This window comes from Asparagus officinalis, chromosome 7 (genome assembly GCF_001876935.1).
Source record: "Asparagus officinalis chromosome 7, Aspof.V1, whole genome shotgun sequence".
Classification (NCBI taxonomy): Eukaryota; Viridiplantae; Streptophyta; class Magnoliopsida; order Asparagales; family Asparagaceae; genus Asparagus; species Asparagus officinalis.
The window spans coordinates 138,098,521-138,118,707 of record NC_033800.1 but is presented as its reverse complement, the minus strand read 5'-3'; the positions used below and the strand labels follow the sequence as shown (position 1 = coordinate 138,118,707).

Genomic DNA, 20,187 nt, shown 5'->3' with positions numbered 1-20,187 from the left:
CTTCATAGTTTCATTCATACAACAAGCTTATTAATTGTTATTTATTGATAATACAAGAAATTTATAACTAATTGAATTTTTAGATTTTTTTATGAATTTTCTTATTATTTAGGATATTTAAATATATTTAAATTTGACCGCTATTTGACTATGCGCTATTTGCTGCGATTTCGCCGTAATAGCCCGATATAGCCTTAGCGGTATCTCGCCGCGACGCGCCGCGATCCGCTATCAGCAACCTTGGGGGGGATCATAAATCAGAGACCCAAAAAGGAATCTAAATGGAGCAATTACAGAAAAAAGAGGGTAGTCAGAAAACAAATAAATGATACAGACTTTCATAACTAAATTAGATCCAAGAACTTTATTTATACAGTTAGCAAATTGATACAAACACCCAATTCATTCCTCAACATTAACAGAACTTAGTGATAAGGGAGACTTCACAAACTATTCCGCAGGAAAATAGCTTCATCACTAACATTAGAAGTTTCGTCACCCAAACCAGTTACTATAGGGATCATGATCCAGAATCACACTTAGAAAATATAAGGTATTAAGGCCTTGACCTCTCTAGGAAATCTTTCAAACTTGGAGAGATACCATTTTCTCGTAGCAAAACTCCTACCTATCAAATAGACAGTAGTTCCCAAGGCGAAAGAAAGGGCATACATAGTTTGTGCAATGAGAGTGATTCCATAAAAGGCTATGATCTCGAAGAGATAATGTGGGCATATAATCAACCCGAAGAGACCTCCCTTTGGGATCTTGTAGCCTTTCTCATTCTTTTGTCTCAGTTTTGACAGGAGGACATGGTGGTAAAAATTGCCTGCAATTCCTATTAGAAACAGAACGAGTCCTGGATATTTCAAATCTATTGATGGTTGAGTCATGTTTTGAGAAAGATATTGTGTGTATATCATGCTCACCGTGCCACTAAGATAACTTGAGGTTATAGGAACTGCTGAGCTAAGGAGTATCTGTCCACTGTACTGATGAATGAACAAAACCTGGAAAATAAAATAGAAGGATATAAGTCAGTATTGTTACTAGTATTTTTGTTGGTTCTATATCTGGTCAGGTTAAAGTATTGCGATTCATATATTACATTTGGTGTTAAAAAAAAGAAGAAAAAAAAAACTGAACTTTAATAGGAGGTTTTGCACAAAGACTCAATGAATTTAATCATTTATAAATCAATCATAGAAAAATACCTCAGGAACTCCTCACTTAAAGTATCGTGATTGACAATAGTTACTTTAAACTTTGGACAAACATCTATATACTAAATGTACCTTCTATGTTATCCTTCTCTGGTTGCGGATAGGTAGAAATTAAAAACTAAAGATGTACTCTAAATTTTTTTCACCCTACCCTTTAACGTTGTCTATGAAAACTTCTAATGGTTCAGGGCGATTCAGGATAAATTTGAAAGTTCGAAGGGGTTTTCTTTGATTTATAACATTCAGAGTGTATATTGTGTTGTAGGTCCAGTCCAAGATAAGGCCCACATGATGTCCACATAAATTAAAATTCTATCTAGAAAAGGATTTTGATGATCTAATTGTAATAGGAATAAGTTTGGAGGACTTGAAAATAAAATTCATTTATAAAGGAATTCTATTTATGAGAAACCTGTAATTTTTTCGGTGCTATAGAAAACCGTGACCAGTAACCTGAGAGAAAAAGTGGGGAGAGAGAAAAAAAGAGAAAAAGTGAGATTTCGGATAGCTCGGTTGTCCGATTGCAATGATTCAAAAGTCGTCGTCTTTAGAACAACGACGCCGTCAAGAGTACGGTGTTGGTTTCTCCGCGGGTGTTGGAGATTTTTGGTCAGACGAGTTTTAGGGTTTTGGTGCCTTAGAGGTAATAATGTATCTTTCTCTTGTGATTTAATTCTCAAGTTCAGGTGAACTTGGAGGGATTATACTCTTGATTCATAGTGAAATATTTCTCTCTGGATTGCCACGTGAACGTAGGCACGATTTGCTGAACCACGTTAAATCTTAGTGTTTGCTTGCTTGTGGTATTTTCATTAGTGACGTTATTCGTTTAGTGTTTAATTTCACAGATTAATTTCCATAAAATCCCTAACATATTGGAGGAGAGGGGTGGTGGTTAATGGTTATGAAACTTACCCTTATATTTTATTTGCATTCACGTATTTCGTCAAACTGATCAAAAGTAAGCATAGTACTAAAGTTTAATATTCTGGAACTTAGAGCGACACATTGATGGCCTACATAACTAATTTTCTACTAGCTTCAATGTGATAAGAACAAAGAAATTGAATGTCCAACCGTATTTCTCTATCAACAGTATCAGTATTTTGTGGGGAGGATGGGTCGCAATAATTGAATGCTGACCACCGTGTAATGGTGGGGATATTCATTAGATGGATTCGACTGTGCATTAATATCGTCCAGGGCCTTCACTTTAATTTTACAAGGAGCTTTGCTACTTAATTATGGGACCAATTAGGGAGACAAGTGAGGTGCCCCTCTCCTATTGGATAATGAGTTGGTCATCATTAATGATGGTCAACTCATTATCCAATACGAGAGGGACACCTCACTTGTCCCCCCTATTGGTCCCATATTTTGGGTCCTTAAGGAATTTTTCTTATCTACTTGAGTTCTTGTGAGGCGTGTGATCTTCCCTCTTGTGTACACGCTGCATGTAAATAACGAAGCATATGCGCGTATACACACACAGCGTATGCATGTACTGGCACTTTTTATCTGTAATAGATTTGTGGGGTTATAACAGTTAAAAGTTATTTAAAAGAAAAGAAAAAAGGATACTGTGGAGTGTGGTGGGGGGATCATTTTTATTGATGAATTTGTGAGGTTATAATCATTAATCATTAAAGTAAATAAAAATCCGAATATTGTGAAGTGCGAATCGTTTCCAAGTTACATGAATTGGTACTTACCCTAATGATCATCAGTCTTTATTAAAAGGGTGGACTTATTATACAAATATTATACAAATTAATAAACCTATAGACCAGCTAGTTAAGTTATTGGAAAAGGCTTGAACAGTTGCAACAAATCAATTAACTGAAACAATAAGCAAGATAGCTTTCACGCACCGCTGCTTCCTACTAAATAGTTTGTACTTCACTTCAAGCAATGCTAGTTGTATCTTTGCTCCTTTTAATCAATGACTCAAGGTTGAACGTGAGATTATTCTAGTGAATATGATGTCTGGAAACTAATTAAGAGGGGAATACATTTTTAGTTTTCTTTTTTTTTTATCCTTTCTGTCATGTTTTGTTTTATTATTCTGGTTTCAAGGGAGATGAGGGAGAACTTGAAAAATAAAGCAAAGGATTTTCTTATCTACTTTGGTTGTTGAAACAATATTAATAATGAGAAAATGTGAGAATAAAATAAAATAAAATCATAGACATCCGATCTGCATCTCACATATCCAAAATAAACAATGAAATCCAAGCTAAAATCTAAATGCAGTAACCCACCATGGGTGACCTAGACAGTCGGGAGGTTCCAATATGACTCCCAAGGTATTGTGTTCGATTCCAAGCTGGGTTATCCACTCTAACAAAAAAAAAAAAAACAAAAAACAAAAAACAAAAATAAATCCTAATATAAGTGTTTATTCCATAGTTTTTCTCCTTTCTATTTAGGGGTCATTCACTAAACTCTTTGGATAACAAAAATGGGAAATTTTGGATTATGGGTACTAAGCATAAATAACCAACTTAACCAAATATAAACGAAAAACAACCAAATTTACCTCAAGTACCCTCTTGAAGAATTGAACAAGAAGAGCCCAGCTAAGCAACTGAGCTCTAAGGCCAACCACCAAGCCTGGAACAAAGAAAGAGGCCGCGGCCGCAGCAGCAGCGGGCCCATAGAACAAGAGCATCCCAACTCTGCTAGAGATTTTAATCTCATTTTCTATCTTTTTGTTTTCCGAAGAATTTCCAACGTTCCAAAATTTGGAGTAGTGAAGGTGTTTCCCTCTGATTTCAGAGAGTCCGGTGTATGCAAGAGAGGTGAAGCTTACAATGGTCATGGCCGTGATGAAGAGAGAGGGAGGAGGAGGAAAGAAAAAGCTCATCAAGATTGACATCATTGGATCTTCCCCCCGATTTCTTTCTATTTTTGGATTGTTTTTTATATTAGTTTTGTTGAGGGAAGATGTACATTGAATATTAGCCTACCCCCACATCCCATCCAACCCCCAACTGCCAGAGTTTAACTACAGAAGAAATTTTTAAAATAGTCCCAAATCAAATTTTTTTTCTAAAAATCGACCCTCTTATGTTTTTATTACAGAAACAGACTCACTTTCTGGTCATGTTAGCACCGTGGCCAGAAAGTGGGTCTATTTTTTTAAACACCTTCCTAATTAGTCGGGGTTGCCAAACCCTAACTAATTTAGACCTCAGTTGCAACATGCAAATTAGTCGGGGTTGGCAGCTCTGACTAATTAGAAATGTGTTAAAAAAAATAGACCCATTTTCTGGCCACGGTGCTGCCGTGGTCAGAAAGTGAGTCTGTTTCTGTAATAAAAATGAAAGAGAGTTTATTTTAAAAAAAGAATTGGTTTGGGGCTATTTTGAAAATTTCTTCTTTTTTAACTACAATACGAGAAGAGCATGCTTCATGCCACGCAATCAAATATTATAAAGAAAATATTCAGTGGTTTTAATCCATCATGAAATCCTTGATAAATTTATGTCCTTACTAGTAGACTTCTGGCTTACTATTAGACTATTAGTATAGTGTTGCGAGGTTTCAGTGTCACATCCTTTTTCTCTCAGGGGACCGGCGCGAAGTTCCGGATTAAAAAAAAAAAAGGCTCACATCCTTTTAAATCGTAATGAATTTGGCATCACTAGATAATTTCTTCAAACTGATCCCTGTAATACGCCAATGCAAATTGCTCTATACCCTGTAAAGCAATGCGTGGGGCCTATTCGTCATCTCCAAAAAAAAAAAAAAAAAAAAAAAAAAAAAACTTCGTCTAAAAGTTCAAGAATCAAAAATTTCACTCAGAAGGATGACGCTACAATGGTCTACCCATAATTAACTCTTTTAACCATCGTAAATTCTATAAAATGAGTAAATATACACAAGAGTGTTCATAGTAAACAAGATATATCTAATACACGAGTGCGAATTAAGATAAAAATTAGATGCAGAGGCGTTAAAAAAGGGGAACCACTTTAGTCATTAGTACTCTTAACTCGTCCATTCTTTCTCTCTATTTCTCTCCTCTGTCACTCTCACTACACATCTAGTCTCCATTTTTTGAGTTATTTGCATATATAGCCCCTAAATCATGTGTATTTGGAAAAAAAATGCTATGGATATCTTAGTATTTGCAAAACTACTCATCAAATCATCAATTTTGGAAGAATATTAACCTCAAAGCAATTAATCATTTGATAAGCTCATTTATAACCACAACGTAAAAAATATTAGCAAAATCATCAAACTTGTAGCACGAAGTTGATGATTTGTTGATTTAGGAGTATTTTTTTTCATAAAGTTGGTGATTTGAGGGGCAATTTTGCAAATACTAAGGTTTGAATGTATTTTTGCAAATACTCATGATTCAATGGGTATATATATATATATATATATATATATATATATATGCAAATAACCCTTTTTAAATACATTTATGTCTGCATCGGCTCTAAACAACACAGTTATGTCAGCCACTAGTCTTTCTGAATCAATTATAATATCTCCAAATTGTACAAAAAGCATACCTTATTGCTCTAAAAAAAGGTAACGTTATTGTTTCGTTTCTTCAGCAATTTCAGGAAGGGGATTGCTACAGGGACGCCTTAAATAAGGGGAACCCCAATTGGGACAGGTGAGCGTGTCAGCACCTGAGGATGCGATTTACTGTTCAAGACAGTTAATCACACCCAGGGTGCTGACACCTCACCTGTCGCCATTGGGGTCCGCCTATTTGGGGTCTGCCTGGGGCATTTTTCTTTCAGGAAGCTAGGAACATATAATTTTGGAAAAAAAATTCAGGTATTTAATTTCAATGCAAGTAATAAGTCATGTAGAAAGTGGGGGGGGGGGGGGAAATCTTCAGCTTGCAACACCATAACTCACACATATTTAAGTTGCAGTTATAAATATTGAGTGGCATACAGGCACACCTTGTGCCACACCCATCAGGCCACACCCCCTCTCTCTGCTACAGTAACGCGGCCACATGAGATTATAAAATAAAATCTCAAGTGGGCCGGTTTACTGTATCCCCAAACCAAACAAACCCACGCAGAGAGAGAGGAGTGGGCTGATTGTGTGCACAAGGTGTGCCTGTATCATTTTTGATAATCTTTAATCTAAAATAAATATATTTAGCGCAGCAATTCAAAACTATCAATCTCCGAAAGTCCAGACACAAATACTTGCAACCGGCACCTACTTCGTAAAGCCAAAACCTTAAAATAAATCGATCAGTAAAAGAAATTAAAACAATACACATAATATATATAGTGTCATAGTGGGAGCTGAACGGCGAACGTGCACTTCAACAATTTCATGACCCTGCCAGAGTCAACGGCTACATCCTGCTGCAGGCCGTTCTTCAGTGGGACCCAGCGCACGGAGTCGGAGGCCAGCTGGCCTGAAGACGGCTTCTTCACGCTCGAGAAGAGCAATCAGTACTGGCGCTGTCGTTGCCGGCTCGGGTCCACACGGACGACCGTTGGCCAACCCGTTCGTCCCGGGGCCGCGGTGGGGGGAGCGGGGAGGTGGGCCCATGCTGTGTGGGGGGTGGAAGAGACCTGTTGAGGGACCGAGACGTGGAGTACGGGAAGAGGCTGAGGGAGTTCGGAAGAGAGTGGGAGTTTGCGGAGATCGAAGGGCGGAGCACGCGGTTTTTTCTCGATGGTGATCTGCGTCCCCGCGGCCGATAAACTTGTGAGGTTGATGAAGCGGTTCGTGGCGGAGAGAATCGGAGGCGAGCTTAAATCCGCGATCTTAACGCCACTGCACGCTCGCCGTTAAATCTGGACCCATGGCCAGAGTCAAGCGGTACATCCTGCTGCAGCCGTTCTTCAGTGGACCCAGCGCACGGAGTCGGAGGCCAGCTGGCCTGAAGACGGCTTCTTCAGCGCTCGAGAAGACGGCAATATCAGTACTGGCGCCTGTCGTTGCCGGTGCGGGTCACGACAGGGACGACCCGTTGGCCAACCCTGTTCGGTCGCCGGGGCCCGCGTGGGGGGAGGCGGAGGTGGGGCCCATGCTGTGGTGGGCGGGTGGAAGAGACCTGTTGAGGGACCGAGACGTGGAGTACGGGGAAGAGGCTGAGGGAGTTCGGGAAGAGAGTGGAGGTTTGCGGAGATCGAAGGGCGGAGCGGGCCGGTTTTTTCTCGATGGATTCTGCGGGCCCCGGCGGCCGATAAACTTGTGAGTTTCCTCCGGCCGACTCGCCGGAGATGAAGACGTTGTTCAAGTCCGCGCCGGAGAGGAACGGGTCGGATTCGGATCGGATCCAGTTGACTGCGTTTACCTGCTGATATGCATTAGTAACTTCAAAATTATTCGTATAGACGCGTGTAATTAAAACAGAATTGACTTTAAAAACCTATTGTTTCACAACATTTACACTTAAATATCCTAAGTTATAAAAAACAACATAAAAATACTTTAAGTTGTCAATCGTTAGAATATTGTAAATAACATTTAAAAAAAAAACTGTTATGACAATAGATGCGTGCAATTACAACAGACTAATTTAAAGTATCAGATACTTAATTAGAGTATAACTATTATAAACATAGATTATCCGTATAGATGCGTGAAAGAACATTAAAAACTGATCATTATTTCTATTATAAATATTGATCTACAATATAATTTACTAGATTTCAAGCAAAGAAAATGATCGACCATAACAATAACTAGAAACAATTCAATTTAATCTCATAAAAAAAATGGATTTCTTTTTCATGGAAATTACTTTAGAAATTGAGTTATTACACAAAAGTTGTCTTTCGTTTTCAATTTATACGCAAAACAACTTTAAATTAAGTTTTTGTTCCAAATAATTAACCACCTAATAGTCAAAATTTCACTGAAAAAACTAAAAGTAAGCTTTAAAGATGCACGTTTAAGATACGTGGTTTGTATCCTAGCTAGATCTAAATATTAACAAACTGAGCCACCTGTCTTGAGTACGAATTTTAACAATATTTTTGGACTTTCGGTGAATTTTTTGACTAATAGGTTGTTGATGTATGAATTAAATTTAAAAGTGAAGACGATCATTACCGCGTCGTGGATGGCGGCGGGCAGCCGGCTCTCAGGCGCGAGGCGGTAGTCGGGGGCGACAACAAGCGCGTGGTCGGTGCGAGGCGGAGGCAGACGTTATGAAAGACTGGCCAGGCGAAGGAGCCGATATACAGAACCCGCCTCCGTGGAAGTAGAACAGGGACGGGAGTTTGCCCCGGTGGGGCCGCCGCGGGGCTTGAGAGGCGGAGGGTGAGACCGTGGGTGGGGTCGAACTCGGTGTCCTTAAAGATGATGTTTGGGTAGTGACCGTCGAGCGCGGGGCCGAGGAGGAGTGGGGTCTGGGAGCGGAGGACGGTGCCGTCGCTGAGGAGCTGGAGAACCCCGCGGCAGTCCTCGATCACGTGAGGGGCACGCGTGGAGTGGGAGGAGGAGGACATGGGTTTGTTTTTTGGGCTGGATATTAATTTTTGGGCTGTTGGTGGACTGGACCTTTCAAGTTTCAAGTAACGACAGTTTATATTGAAGATAAATGGGCAGCCGGCTGCCGGCGGTATTGACGCAAGCAGTGACGGAGTCTAACTCTCTGCAACAGTACAAAACCGAGCTTTAGTTAATTATTAGCAATAGGGTTTCTTTGCGAATTTGGATATCCATATTGGATTCGGATTCTCTCCATTGCTAAAATGTAGTGAAGAGACGGATCCTTTTTTTGGCTTATCTATTAAGTAATTCAAGGTTAATTATGATTTGCTTCCTTGGGTATAAATTAAATAGAAATGATTGCGATGCATGAGGATATAATAATCAGTTGATGTGTATTACAGTTGGTCATCACCGTTCATTAAGCAATCAAAATTAAGCTTCTATTGAAACTAGTAGTCTCTCCACTAGTTTTTAGTAGCGGAGAGGATCCAAATACACTTTAGTTCCTCCAATCTTCTATAATTTAGTGGGTAATTTATACTTTAAGTTTCAGCATTTTGTAGGGATTTTCCCCATAAATTTCAAAATTTTTAGACGGTGATTTGTAGCTTTCGTATTTGTAGAACGCTCTTTGTAATTTTTGATTTTTCAAGAACTGTTTGTTATCTTTGAATTTCTTAAGTATAAGCATCCATTGTTTCGAAATTTGGAGGTTGAATGCCAAAAACTTTTAAACTTTAGTCCGATTCGTGTTGCAACTCGAACTACGACCAAATCCTTTATAAAACCCGAAGGGGGGTTAGTCACTTAGAACTTAAAATTAGAACTGGGATAATCTGTGGCATAAAATTTTAAGGTGTTAGTCACATAGAACTAAACCTAGAACAAAATTTTAAGGTGTTAGTCACATAGAACTACAACTAGAATAAAATTTTACAGTGTTAGTCAATTAGAACTTTAACAAAACTAGAATTAGGATAATGATACAAAATTATCCCATTTTTTTTATTTTTCTATACAAAAATGAGAGTTCTAGTCTCTCAAATTATTCCAAGTTTTAGCTTGGAACTAGGTGGTAAAAAACTAGAACTCATATTTATTGTTTATTTTTTCTTTTTCTTTTTTTTCTTTACTTATTTCCTATTATGGTTATCACCATCATTAGACCATCATCATAATAATAATTGTCAATATCTTATAGTCTAACCAAAAGTTATTTAATAGTAAAGAACATTCTTGTAAGCAATTATCAATCAATAATAGTAAGTTTAAAATACATATATAGTATTTATATCTTCAAAATGCATAAATATATACTTCATGATTATAAAAATTTATCCCACGTTATTTTATCAAAATATCCCGCTTCACAAAATTATTCCTAGTTATCCAACTAAAATATCCCACTAGCGAAACATTATTCCACTTTAACAATTATCCCATTTTGCATGAAAATGTCCCAATTGACTAACACCCCCGAAGGAAAGTCCAAAAAACAATGTTGTCCCAATACGAACATTAGTGTACAACTGTATTTGCAAAATGAGGCTGGCTTCGCTGCTTCGATATTGATTTATTCTTTTTTAGGGAAAATCATCTTTTAACCCAAAGTTTTACCCCAACTTATTTAAAACCCACTCACTTTTCAAAACATCAATAAACCCATTATATCACATCCCACTTATTTTTAAACCCAAATGTACAATACACCCATTATTTGTACTGTATTTATCCAAAACCTTAAAAAATCCTAAATTACCGTTCACCCCCAAACTGATCTCTCCCTCTCTCCTCCTCGTCCATCTGAGCTCAGAGCTCTCTTCTTCCTTCCTCTTCTCCTTCAACCACTATCACCAACCTCCTCCTCTTCCCTCCCTTCACTTCCCCTCCTCCCTCAAGCCTATCAACCTCTGCATCCACCGCCCCTATCTCCCCTCGCCGCCACGTCACCCACCACCGTCGACCTTGAAGTAGATGAATAGCCCACCAATGATTTTGACATTGACTCCCTGCAGTTCGCCCATCAACCTGAAGCACTTGTCGTTGCCGCCAGTGGACGGAGCTTGAGGAGCACCCGGAGTAATGGCGGAGGTCGAAGATCGCCTGGCTTTGTAAGGAGTTGCTTTCGCATAAGCCGGCGACGATGGTGAGGATCCTTGGCACTCAAAGGAAGTGGGTTCGGCAGGAGGAGGTGGGTTATGTTGTTCTCCATTGCAAGTCAGGTTAGTTCAATTCTTTGCCCACCACCTGTTCGTTGAATTTACGCTTAGTGTTCTCTCTTGTCAATATTTGATTTTGATGATTTTCTAGGTATGTTTTTATGAACTAGTTGAGAAGAGTTAGAACATGATGTATTCATTGAAGATCTACCACCAATCTTATGCATGAAGAATCACGGTTCCTTTCGAAGGAAACCCATGGAGATGTTTATTATGTTGCAACACAAGAGCCTTGACAAGCTTGCTGATGCAGCTAAAGTAATTAGGGGAAACAACACTAAAGAAAGTGAAATGATATTTGGAACATTATCTGTATTGAAGATGTCTTCTTTTTTAATATTATGTTAGTATGTATACTTATAACATAAGTATGCATGTGTACTGAGGATATATGAGTATTCAGATTAATATGATTCATCATATATCATATATTTTTATTTTGGAAGCATGTTATAAGGCCACCAGTGGTTATATGTCTATGAAATGTGTTTCAGATCTTGGATTTTATATCAAATGTGTACATTCATAGCTCATGGTATTGTTCTATTCCAAAACTAATGCTATGTGATAATTTTGTGATATTTGGTTGATGCACAACATTTATATATGTCTCATGTGTATGAGTTTCAGCGATATTAGATGTCATGTTTTATGTATAAGAGTTGACGTTGTTACATAGAAAAAGAGCTATATTATATTCGTCTACGTTATGTGTCGCCTGACCAATTATTCACCTCGACGAGGGGTCCTCACTCAATTTTTAAGCTTTTGGCAAAGTATAACACTTTATGGGAAAGTATAGCAGCTTATTGTTAAAGTATAGAGCTATATGAAAAAGTATAGCACTTTATGACAATAGTATAGCACTTCATTGCTAAAGTATATCACTTTATTCTCTCTGGAAATTCTGCAACTTAGTTGTCTAAAACCAAATCAGTTTTTTTCACAACAATGTAAACACTCGATGACCTATGTTATGTATTTATTGACCAATTGTTTATTGACCAATCATCCACCGGGGGGGGGGGTCCTCGCGCAATTTTGAAGCTTTTGGCAAAGTATAGCACTTAATGGGAAAGTATAGCATCTTATGGCCAAAGTATAGCACTATATGGTAAAGTATAGCACTTTATTGGTAAAGTATAGCACCTTATTGGCAAAGTATAGCACCTTATGCTCTCTGAAAATTCTGCATCTTAAGTTGTCTAAAACCAAATCAGTTTTTTTCACCGCAACGCAAACACTCGATGACTTACGTTACGTGTTTATTGACCAATCATCCACTGTGACGGGGGGTCCTCGCACAATTTTGAAGGTTTTGACAAAGTATAGCACTTTATGGGAAAGTATAGCACCTTATGGCCAAAGTATAGAACTATATAGCAAAGTATAGCACTTTATTGGTAAAGTATAGCATCTTATTATCAAAGTATAGCACCTTATGCTCTCTGAAAATTCTGCACCTTAAGTTGTCTAAAACCAAATCAGTTTTTTCACCGCAACGCAAACACTCGATGATCTACGTTACGTGTTTATTGACCAATCATTCACCGCGACGGGGGGTCCTCGTGCAATTTTGAAGGTTTTGGCAAAGTATAGCACTTTATGGGAAAATATAGCATCTTATGACCAAAGTATAGCACTATATGGTAAATTATAGCACTTTATTGGTAAAGTATAGCACCTTATTAGCAAAGTATAGCACCTTATGCTCTCTAAAACCAAATCTGTTTTTTTCACCGCAACATTATCACCTTATGCTCTCTATAACCAAATCAGTTTTTTTCACCGCAACACAAACACTCGGTGACCTACGTTACGTGTTTATTGACCAATCATCCACCACGACGGGGGTCCTCACGCAATTTTGAAGCTTTTGACAAAGTATAGCACTTTATGGGAAAATATAGCACCTTATGGCCAAAGTATAGTACTATATGGCAAAGTATAGCACATTATTAGCAAAGTATAGTACATTATTGGCAAAGTATAACACATTATGCTCTCTGGAAATTCTGCATCTTAAGTTATCTAAAACCAAATCAGTGTTTATCACCGTAACGCAAACACTCGATGACCTGCGTTACATGTTTATTGATCAACCATCCACCGCGACGGGGGTCCTCGCGTAATTTTGAAGGTTTTGGCAAAGTATAGCATTTTATGGGAAAGTATAGCATCTCATGGCTAAAGTATAGCACTATATGGCAAAATATAGCACTATATGGCAAAGTATAGCACTTTATTGGTAAAGTATAGTACCTTATTGGCAAAGTATAACATTTTATGCTCTCTGAAAATTAGCAAAGTATAGCACCTTATACTTTACCATATAGTGTTATACTTTGGCCATAAGGTGCTATACTTTTCCATAAAGTGTTTTACTTTGCCAAAACCTTCAAAATTGCGCGAGGACCCCCCATCACGGTGGATGATTGGTCAATAAACACGTAACGTAGGTCATCGAGTATTTGCGTTGCGGTGAAAAAAATGATTTGGTTTTAGACAACTTAAGGTGCAAAATTTTCAGAGAACATAAGGTGTTATACTTTGCTAATAAGGTGCTATACTTTGTCAATAAAGTGCTATACTTTGCCATGTAGTGTTATACTTTGGACATAAGATGCTATACTTTCCTATAAAGTGCTATACTTTTTCAAAACCTTCAAAATTACGCTAGGAGCCCCCGTCATGATGGATGATTGGTCAATAAACACGTAACGTAGGTCATCGAGTGTTTGCGTTGTGGTGAAAAAAACTGATTTGGTTTTAGAGAGCATAAGTTGCTAGAATTTTCAGAGAGTATAAGGTTCTATACTTTGCCAATAAGGTGCTATACTTTGCCAATAAAGTGCTATACTTTGCTATATATTGCTATACTTTGGCTATAAGGTGCTATACTTTCCCATAAAGTGCTATACTTTGTCAAAACCTTCAAAATTGCGCGAGGACCCCCGTCGCGGTGGATGATTGGTCAATAAACACGTAACGTAGGTCATCGAGTGTTTGCGTTGCGGTGAAAAAAACTAATTTTGTTTTAGACAATTAAGGTGCAGAATTTACAGAGAGCATAAGGTGCTATATTTTGCCAATAAGGTGCTATACTTGCCAATAAAGTGCTGTACTTTGCCATATAGTGTTATACTTTGGCCATAAGGTGCTATACTTTCCCATAAAGTGCTATACTTTGCCAAAAGCTTCAAAATTGTGCGAGGACCCCCCGTCGCGGTGGATGATTGGTCAATAAATACATAACATAGGTCATCGAGTGTTTACATTGTTGTGAAAAAACTGATTTGGTTTTAGACAACTAAGTTGCAGAATTTCCAGAGAGAATAAAGTGTTATACTATTGACATAAAGTGCTTTACTTTTTCATATAGTGCTATACTTTAACAATAAGCTGCTATACTTTTTCATAAAGTGTTATACTTTTCCAAAAGCTTAAAAATTGAGCGAGGACCCCTCGTCGAGGTAGATAATTGGTCAGATGACACATAACGTAGACGAATATAATATAGCTCTTTTTCTATGTAACAACGTCAACTCTTATACATAAAACATGACATCTAATATTGCTGAAACTCATACACATGAGACATATATAAATTTTGTGCATCAACCAAATATCACAAAATTATCACATAGCATTAGTTTTGGAATAGAACAATACCATGAGCTATGAATGTACACATTTGATATAAAATCCAAGATCTGAAACACATTGCATAGACATATAACCACTGGTGGCCTTATAACATGCTTCCAAAATAAAAATATATGATATATGATGAATCATATTAATCTGAATACTCATATATCCTCAGTACACATGCATACTTATGTTATAAGTATACATACTAACATAATATTAAAAAAGAAGACATCTTCAATACAGATAATGTTCCAAATATCATTTCACTTTCTTTAGTGTTGTTTCCCCTAATTACTTTAGCTGCATCAGCAAGCTTGTCAAGGCTCTTGTGTTGCAACATAATAAACATCTCCATGGGTTTCCTTCGAAAGGAACCGTGATTCTTCATGCATAAGATTGGTGGTAGATCTTCAATGAATACATCATGTTCTAACTCTTCTCAACTAGTTCATAAAAACATACCTAGAAAATCATCAAAATTAAATATTGACAAGAGAGAACACTAAGCGTAAATTCAATAAACAGGTGGTAGGCAAAGAGTTGAACTAACCTGACTTGCAATGGAGAACAACATAACCCACCTCCTCCTGCCGAGCCCACTTCCTTTGAGCGCCAAGGATCCTCACCATCGTCGCCGGCTTATGCGAAAGAAACTTCTTACAAAACCAGGCGATCTTCGACCTCCGCCATTACTCCGGGTGCTCCTCAAGCTCCGTCCACTGGCGACAACGACAAGTACTTCAGGTTGATGGGCGAACTACATGGAGTCAATGTCGAAATCATTGGTGGGCTATTCATCTGCTTCAAGGTCGACGGTGGTGGGTGACGTGGCGTCAATGTCGAAATCATTGGTGGGCTATTCATCTGCTTCAAGGTCGACGGTGGTGGGTGACGTGGCGGCAAGGGGAGATAGGGGCGGTGGATGTAGAGGTTGATGGGCCTGAGGGAGGAGGGGAAGTGAAGGGAGGGAAGAGGAGGAGGTTGGTGGTAGTGATTGAAGGAGAAGAGGAAGAAGAGAGCTCTGAGCTCAGATGGAGGAGGAGGAGAGAGGGAGAGATCAGTTTGAGGATGAAGGGTAGTTTAGGATTTTTTAAATTTTTGGATAAATACAGTACAAATAATGGGTGTATTGTACATTTGGTTTAAAAATAAGTGGGAAGTGATATAATGGGTCTATTGATGTTTTGAAAAGTGAATGGTTTTTAAATAAGTTGGGGTAAAACTTTGGGTTAAAAGAGGATTTTTCCTTCTTTTTATTCATCAAGAAAAGGATATTACTGTAAATTAACATAGTTCTCCCCTCTCTCCTACATCTTTAGCCTTTCTTTACCCAGCTGAAAACATCAAGTAAACCCGAAACATATAAACTCTATTATCTTAGAATCGGATTCGGATCCTCTCCACTACAAAAAAATAATAGTGGAGGGACCACTACATAATCACAGCCATTGATTATCTAGTTGATGGTTATGATTTTTTCTTTTAATACAAATTAGGAATGAGTACAATACACGGGGGTATGGTAAGTGTTAGATTTAGATTGTATCATAACCGCCTACTAAATAATCAACGCTTGAGATTAAAAGTAGTGGTCTCTCCACTACTTTTTTGTAGTGGAGAGGATCCAAATCCCTTAGAATCGTCAGCCCTAAAACCTACAGACCTAGTTAATTTCCTTGTGCTCATGAAAGGGGATCATATTCCTCAGCTATTCTTGTTTTGTTCAAGACATAAAACTTTCATTAGAGATGGCTTACCCCAAGTTCAATTATATATATTGATATTGGCTGATTGGTGATAATGGGGAAGGAATTGAGAGCTATGAATCATCAAAAATATTTATTATGTGATTTGCTTTGGTAGACCATAAATTGAAAGTGATGAACCATCAAAATATTTTACTTTTAGCAATAATCTGGGTCAATTCTCAAATATATAGATGGTTAATTTGCCGGCACCCGCAAGAAGAAGGGAAATGATTGGGGCACACCCCCAACCACAACTCCAACCACACCTTCTCTATCTTTTGCTACAATACACTGGGTCTCACATGAGATTTTAAAATTTTAAAATCTCATATGGGACCCGGTACACTGTAACAAAAAAGAGAGAGTGTGTGGTTGGAGTTGTGGTTGAGGGTGTGCCCCTAGTACCACTCGAAGAAGAAAGAGAAAACATGACTAAATTAATTCAAGTTCAATAATTACGAAAGAAGCGCACTCGAAATTCAGTTGCAGCAGTTCTTTACGGGGAATCGGAGAGCATAAAATGAGGAGTTTAGTTACAATTTAATGCCATCGATACTCCAAAACACCCAAGCTAGCTGTTGGCTAGTAAAATTGCTAAATCCCAAAACCAAGATCAAATGAAAGCGATTACAGCAATACAGACCCACCAACTGTTTCATACTTGACGCTAACCGAACAACTCTGGTTCAATTTTAAGATTTCGGCGCGAGCAGTGAACGAAGAATTACATTAAGCAAGCTAGAACCCAGGATCGACATCTCCACCTCAAACACTTAATTAAGACTCCACTCCGATTCTCCCTCCCGTGAACCTCTTAATAACCCTCACGAGCTCATCTGCGGCTGTGGCCTCTCTTCTCTCCGTTTGGCAGTGCCAGCCTCCACTACCAATCACTCCGCTTGGGATTCAAAAGCATGTACTACTGGACAGCTGGCCTACTATATATTCTGTATGCCGAGTCCCTCCGGAAAAAGGCAGCCGGATGACATAGCCTCTGATTCGGAGGGCAGCTTCAAGGCGAGGTGATGGGCTACATTGTTGCTGGTGGAGTTGCCGGAGATGAAGATGTTGTTGAAGTCCGTGTCGGAGGGGAACGATTCTGATGGGGGTTGAATCTAGTTGACTACGGTCAAGATGAGGTGATGTGACATAAAATAAGATGTAGCTTAAGAATACCATGACAGGGGTGGATCCAGGATTTTAGTTCTAGGGGGGGCGTACAAAAGATAGATAAAAATTTTTCTTAATGTAATTTTATTCACAAGAGATATACCACAACCCAAATAAAACGAGTAGAATAGCCAACATCAATATCTCCAAAATATTTTAAAAGAGGAAGACAAATATTATATAGAAAATAGTCAAATAAGCATCATCTATTTTTTTATAACTAAAATTTCTCTAACTAAAAGGAATTCGACGTTTCTTAAAATTTTCAAAGTCTTCAATGATAGCATCAATGCTCAGACTTTTAGCAATTTCTCTTTCAATAAACACCATTAATGCGTCGGAGAGGAAAGCATCCTCCATTTTGCTTCGAAGCCTAGTCTTGACGATATTCATAGCTGCGAATGATCGTTCTGCAGTAGCAGTAGAAACTGGAAGAGTAAGCCCAAGTACGATCACTCTAAAAATGAGATCGTATGTAGCAGATTTATTAGTCTTTACCAACCATTGACACAACTCAGAAATGGTTGAAAGAGTTTTGAAGTTTGATCCTTTGACTATATTATGCTCATAATGTTTCAGTTACATCTTCAAACTCTCTTTTTCTTCACTTGTAAAATCTTGTGCATTAAACTTTCCAACCAATTTGCATATATCTTGTATTCTCAAAGCCTCAGATGCATTTTGAGGATTTAAGGCAGAACTAAGCATGAGCAATTCTGTCGCATCTTCACTAAAACGCACATTAATTTCTTGCATTTGTGAATCGATCGCATCATAAAAAAAATCTACTCGATAATGATGCCCAATGGTGATGTCTTGATGACCACGAGCTCGACGTCGTCTATCAACATACTGAGCACTAAAATCAGGAATATTAATGTTACGAGCCACACAAAAAGACTTTACTCTTTCAAGTAAGTTATCCCACTTGTCATCCCTTAACTCTTGTAGTAATCTTTTTGTAGATGACACAAGCTCCATTGCATTCAAAATGTCTTAAGACTTCCTTTGTAAAGTCTGGCAAAGAAAATTTGTGATCCCCATAATCTCACTCATTAGATGTAAGATAAATACAAAATCAAACGAAGTCATTTCATCATAAACAGATGTTGCATCGGCTCGTTGGGAAGGAAGCCCATCCTCCATAACTTTGAGCAACACCGTACATGCTGCACTGAACATCCTGACCAAACTTGATAATGATCTGAAATGAGAACTCCAACGCGTATCAACAGCTTATTGTAAAATGCTGATTTGATTAAGTCCATGCCCTGTCTCGAGTTCATTAATAGAAATCAAATGGGCAATGTCATCCGCGTGAGCTTTCTTCAATTCATCATTACGCTTGCAAGAAGCACCAAAACATATTAACTATAGAAATTAATTTATCAAAAAACATATGAATATGAGTCAGATTTTTTGCTGCCGCAACAAGAGCCAACTATAGCCGATGAGCAAAGCAATGAACATAGTAAGCAGTCTTACAATCTTTCATAATCAAAGCTTACAATCCATTGAATTCACCCCTCATATTACTGGCCCCATCGTAACCTTGACCTCTAATATTTTGAACATCAAAATTGTAATGAGCCAAAGCAAAATATATGGTGTTCTTTAAAGTCAAAGCTGCAGTATCAGAAACATGAACAAGCCCAAAAAACGTTCTTGAATGAATCCGTTAGTGTCCACAAACCGCAACACAATAGACATTTGCTCTTTTTTTGACTCATCACGGGCTTCATCAACAATAATGCAATACTTGGCAACTCCAATTTCTTCACGAATTGCATTTTTCAATCTCACTGAAACACATGAAGTATTTGTTTTTGAATATCATGACTTGTATATTTGGTATTTTTGGGAGCTTTCGCAATTGCCTTTGAAAGTTCGTCATTCTCCATGGCCAGCACATCCAAAAATTCAAGAAAATTGTCACGATTGGACGAACTAGATTTCTTATCGTGGCCTCTAAACGGAATCCCTTGGAGTGCAAGCAATCGCACCACAAGTATGTGAGCTCTTAACCGAAGACGATTTGTTGCAACTTGTTTAGCATTGAAGTTGTTGAATCGCCTTGATATATGCTGCGGTTGGTTCATCAAATCCTCACATGCTTTTTCAGCATTACGATGGAGTGAAGATACATTATCTTTTCCTATTTCAATGAAACCCCCTTTATTAATCCCTTAAGAATAACCCCATTTATTAATAAACCCCCTTAAGAATAACCATTCGCTAAATACCTCTCCATAAATTTTCAATTTCAATGAAACCCCTTTATTAATCTTGTTGCTGCTCATGGTAATGTATTTACTATTAATATATACATAAAACCCCCTCAAATAATTAATATTCACAAATTAATTTTTTCCCCCAAATTAGGAATAGAGCATCCTAATTTCCCTCCCCCCCAAAATTTTTTTTTTGAGGGGGCTTGAGAAATAGAGCACCCTAATTTTTCCCCCAAATTTTGGGGGGCCGTGGCCCCCCTGGACTGTATGTAGATCCTCCCCTGTACCATGGGCATGATCTATGTATGTATGTATGTATGTATACATATATAGAAAAGCTCCTATAAACTTAAGTTTATAGAAGGCTTTGCCCACCAACATTTGTGACCCTTAGATCTAGCTAATGGATGAGATCAAGATGAGGTGAAGTGACATAAAATAACTGTGAAAAGGGTAATTTTGTTAATAGAAGTACAAAAAAGCAAGTATCAAAGGGCAATTT

General features: G+C 38.1%; 1 protein-coding gene and 1 pseudogene across 2 annotated transcripts; both read right to left on the bottom strand.

Moving 5' to 3' along the window:
- Window positions 314-4,209, bottom strand: LOC109850688 (very-long-chain enoyl-CoA reductase-like). Of its 2 annotated transcripts, XM_020420745.1 has the most exons (3): window positions 3,763-4,209; window positions 930-1,010; window positions 729-838 (listed from the first exon to the last, which is right to left on the bottom strand). In XM_020420745.1, exons 1-3 carry the CDS (start codon window positions 4,102-4,104, stop codon window positions 794-796), a joined length of 468 nt encoding a protein of 155 aa, XP_020276334.1. In that variant the 5' UTR covers window positions 4,105-4,209; the 3' UTR covers window positions 729-793. The 2 variants fall into 2 exon arrangements, with proteins under 2 accessions (XP_020276333.1, XP_020276334.1); XM_020420744.1 differs by having other exon boundaries at window positions 314-1,010; window positions 3,763-4,208.
- LOC109847850 lies at window positions 6,362-8,705 on the bottom strand (annotated as a pseudogene).

What these genes read in the sequence shown, in the direction of transcription:
- LOC109850688 (XM_020420744.1), bottom strand. Translation starts at nt 4,104, where the DNA reads ATGATGTCAATCTTGATGAGCTTTTTCTTTCCTCCTCCTCCCTCTCTC. An exon ending in TCTTCAAGAGGGTACTTGAG is followed by an intron (nt 1,011 to 3,762) that starts GTAAATTTGGTT and finishes TTTATTTTCCAG; the next exon opens with GTTTTGTTCATTCATCAGTA.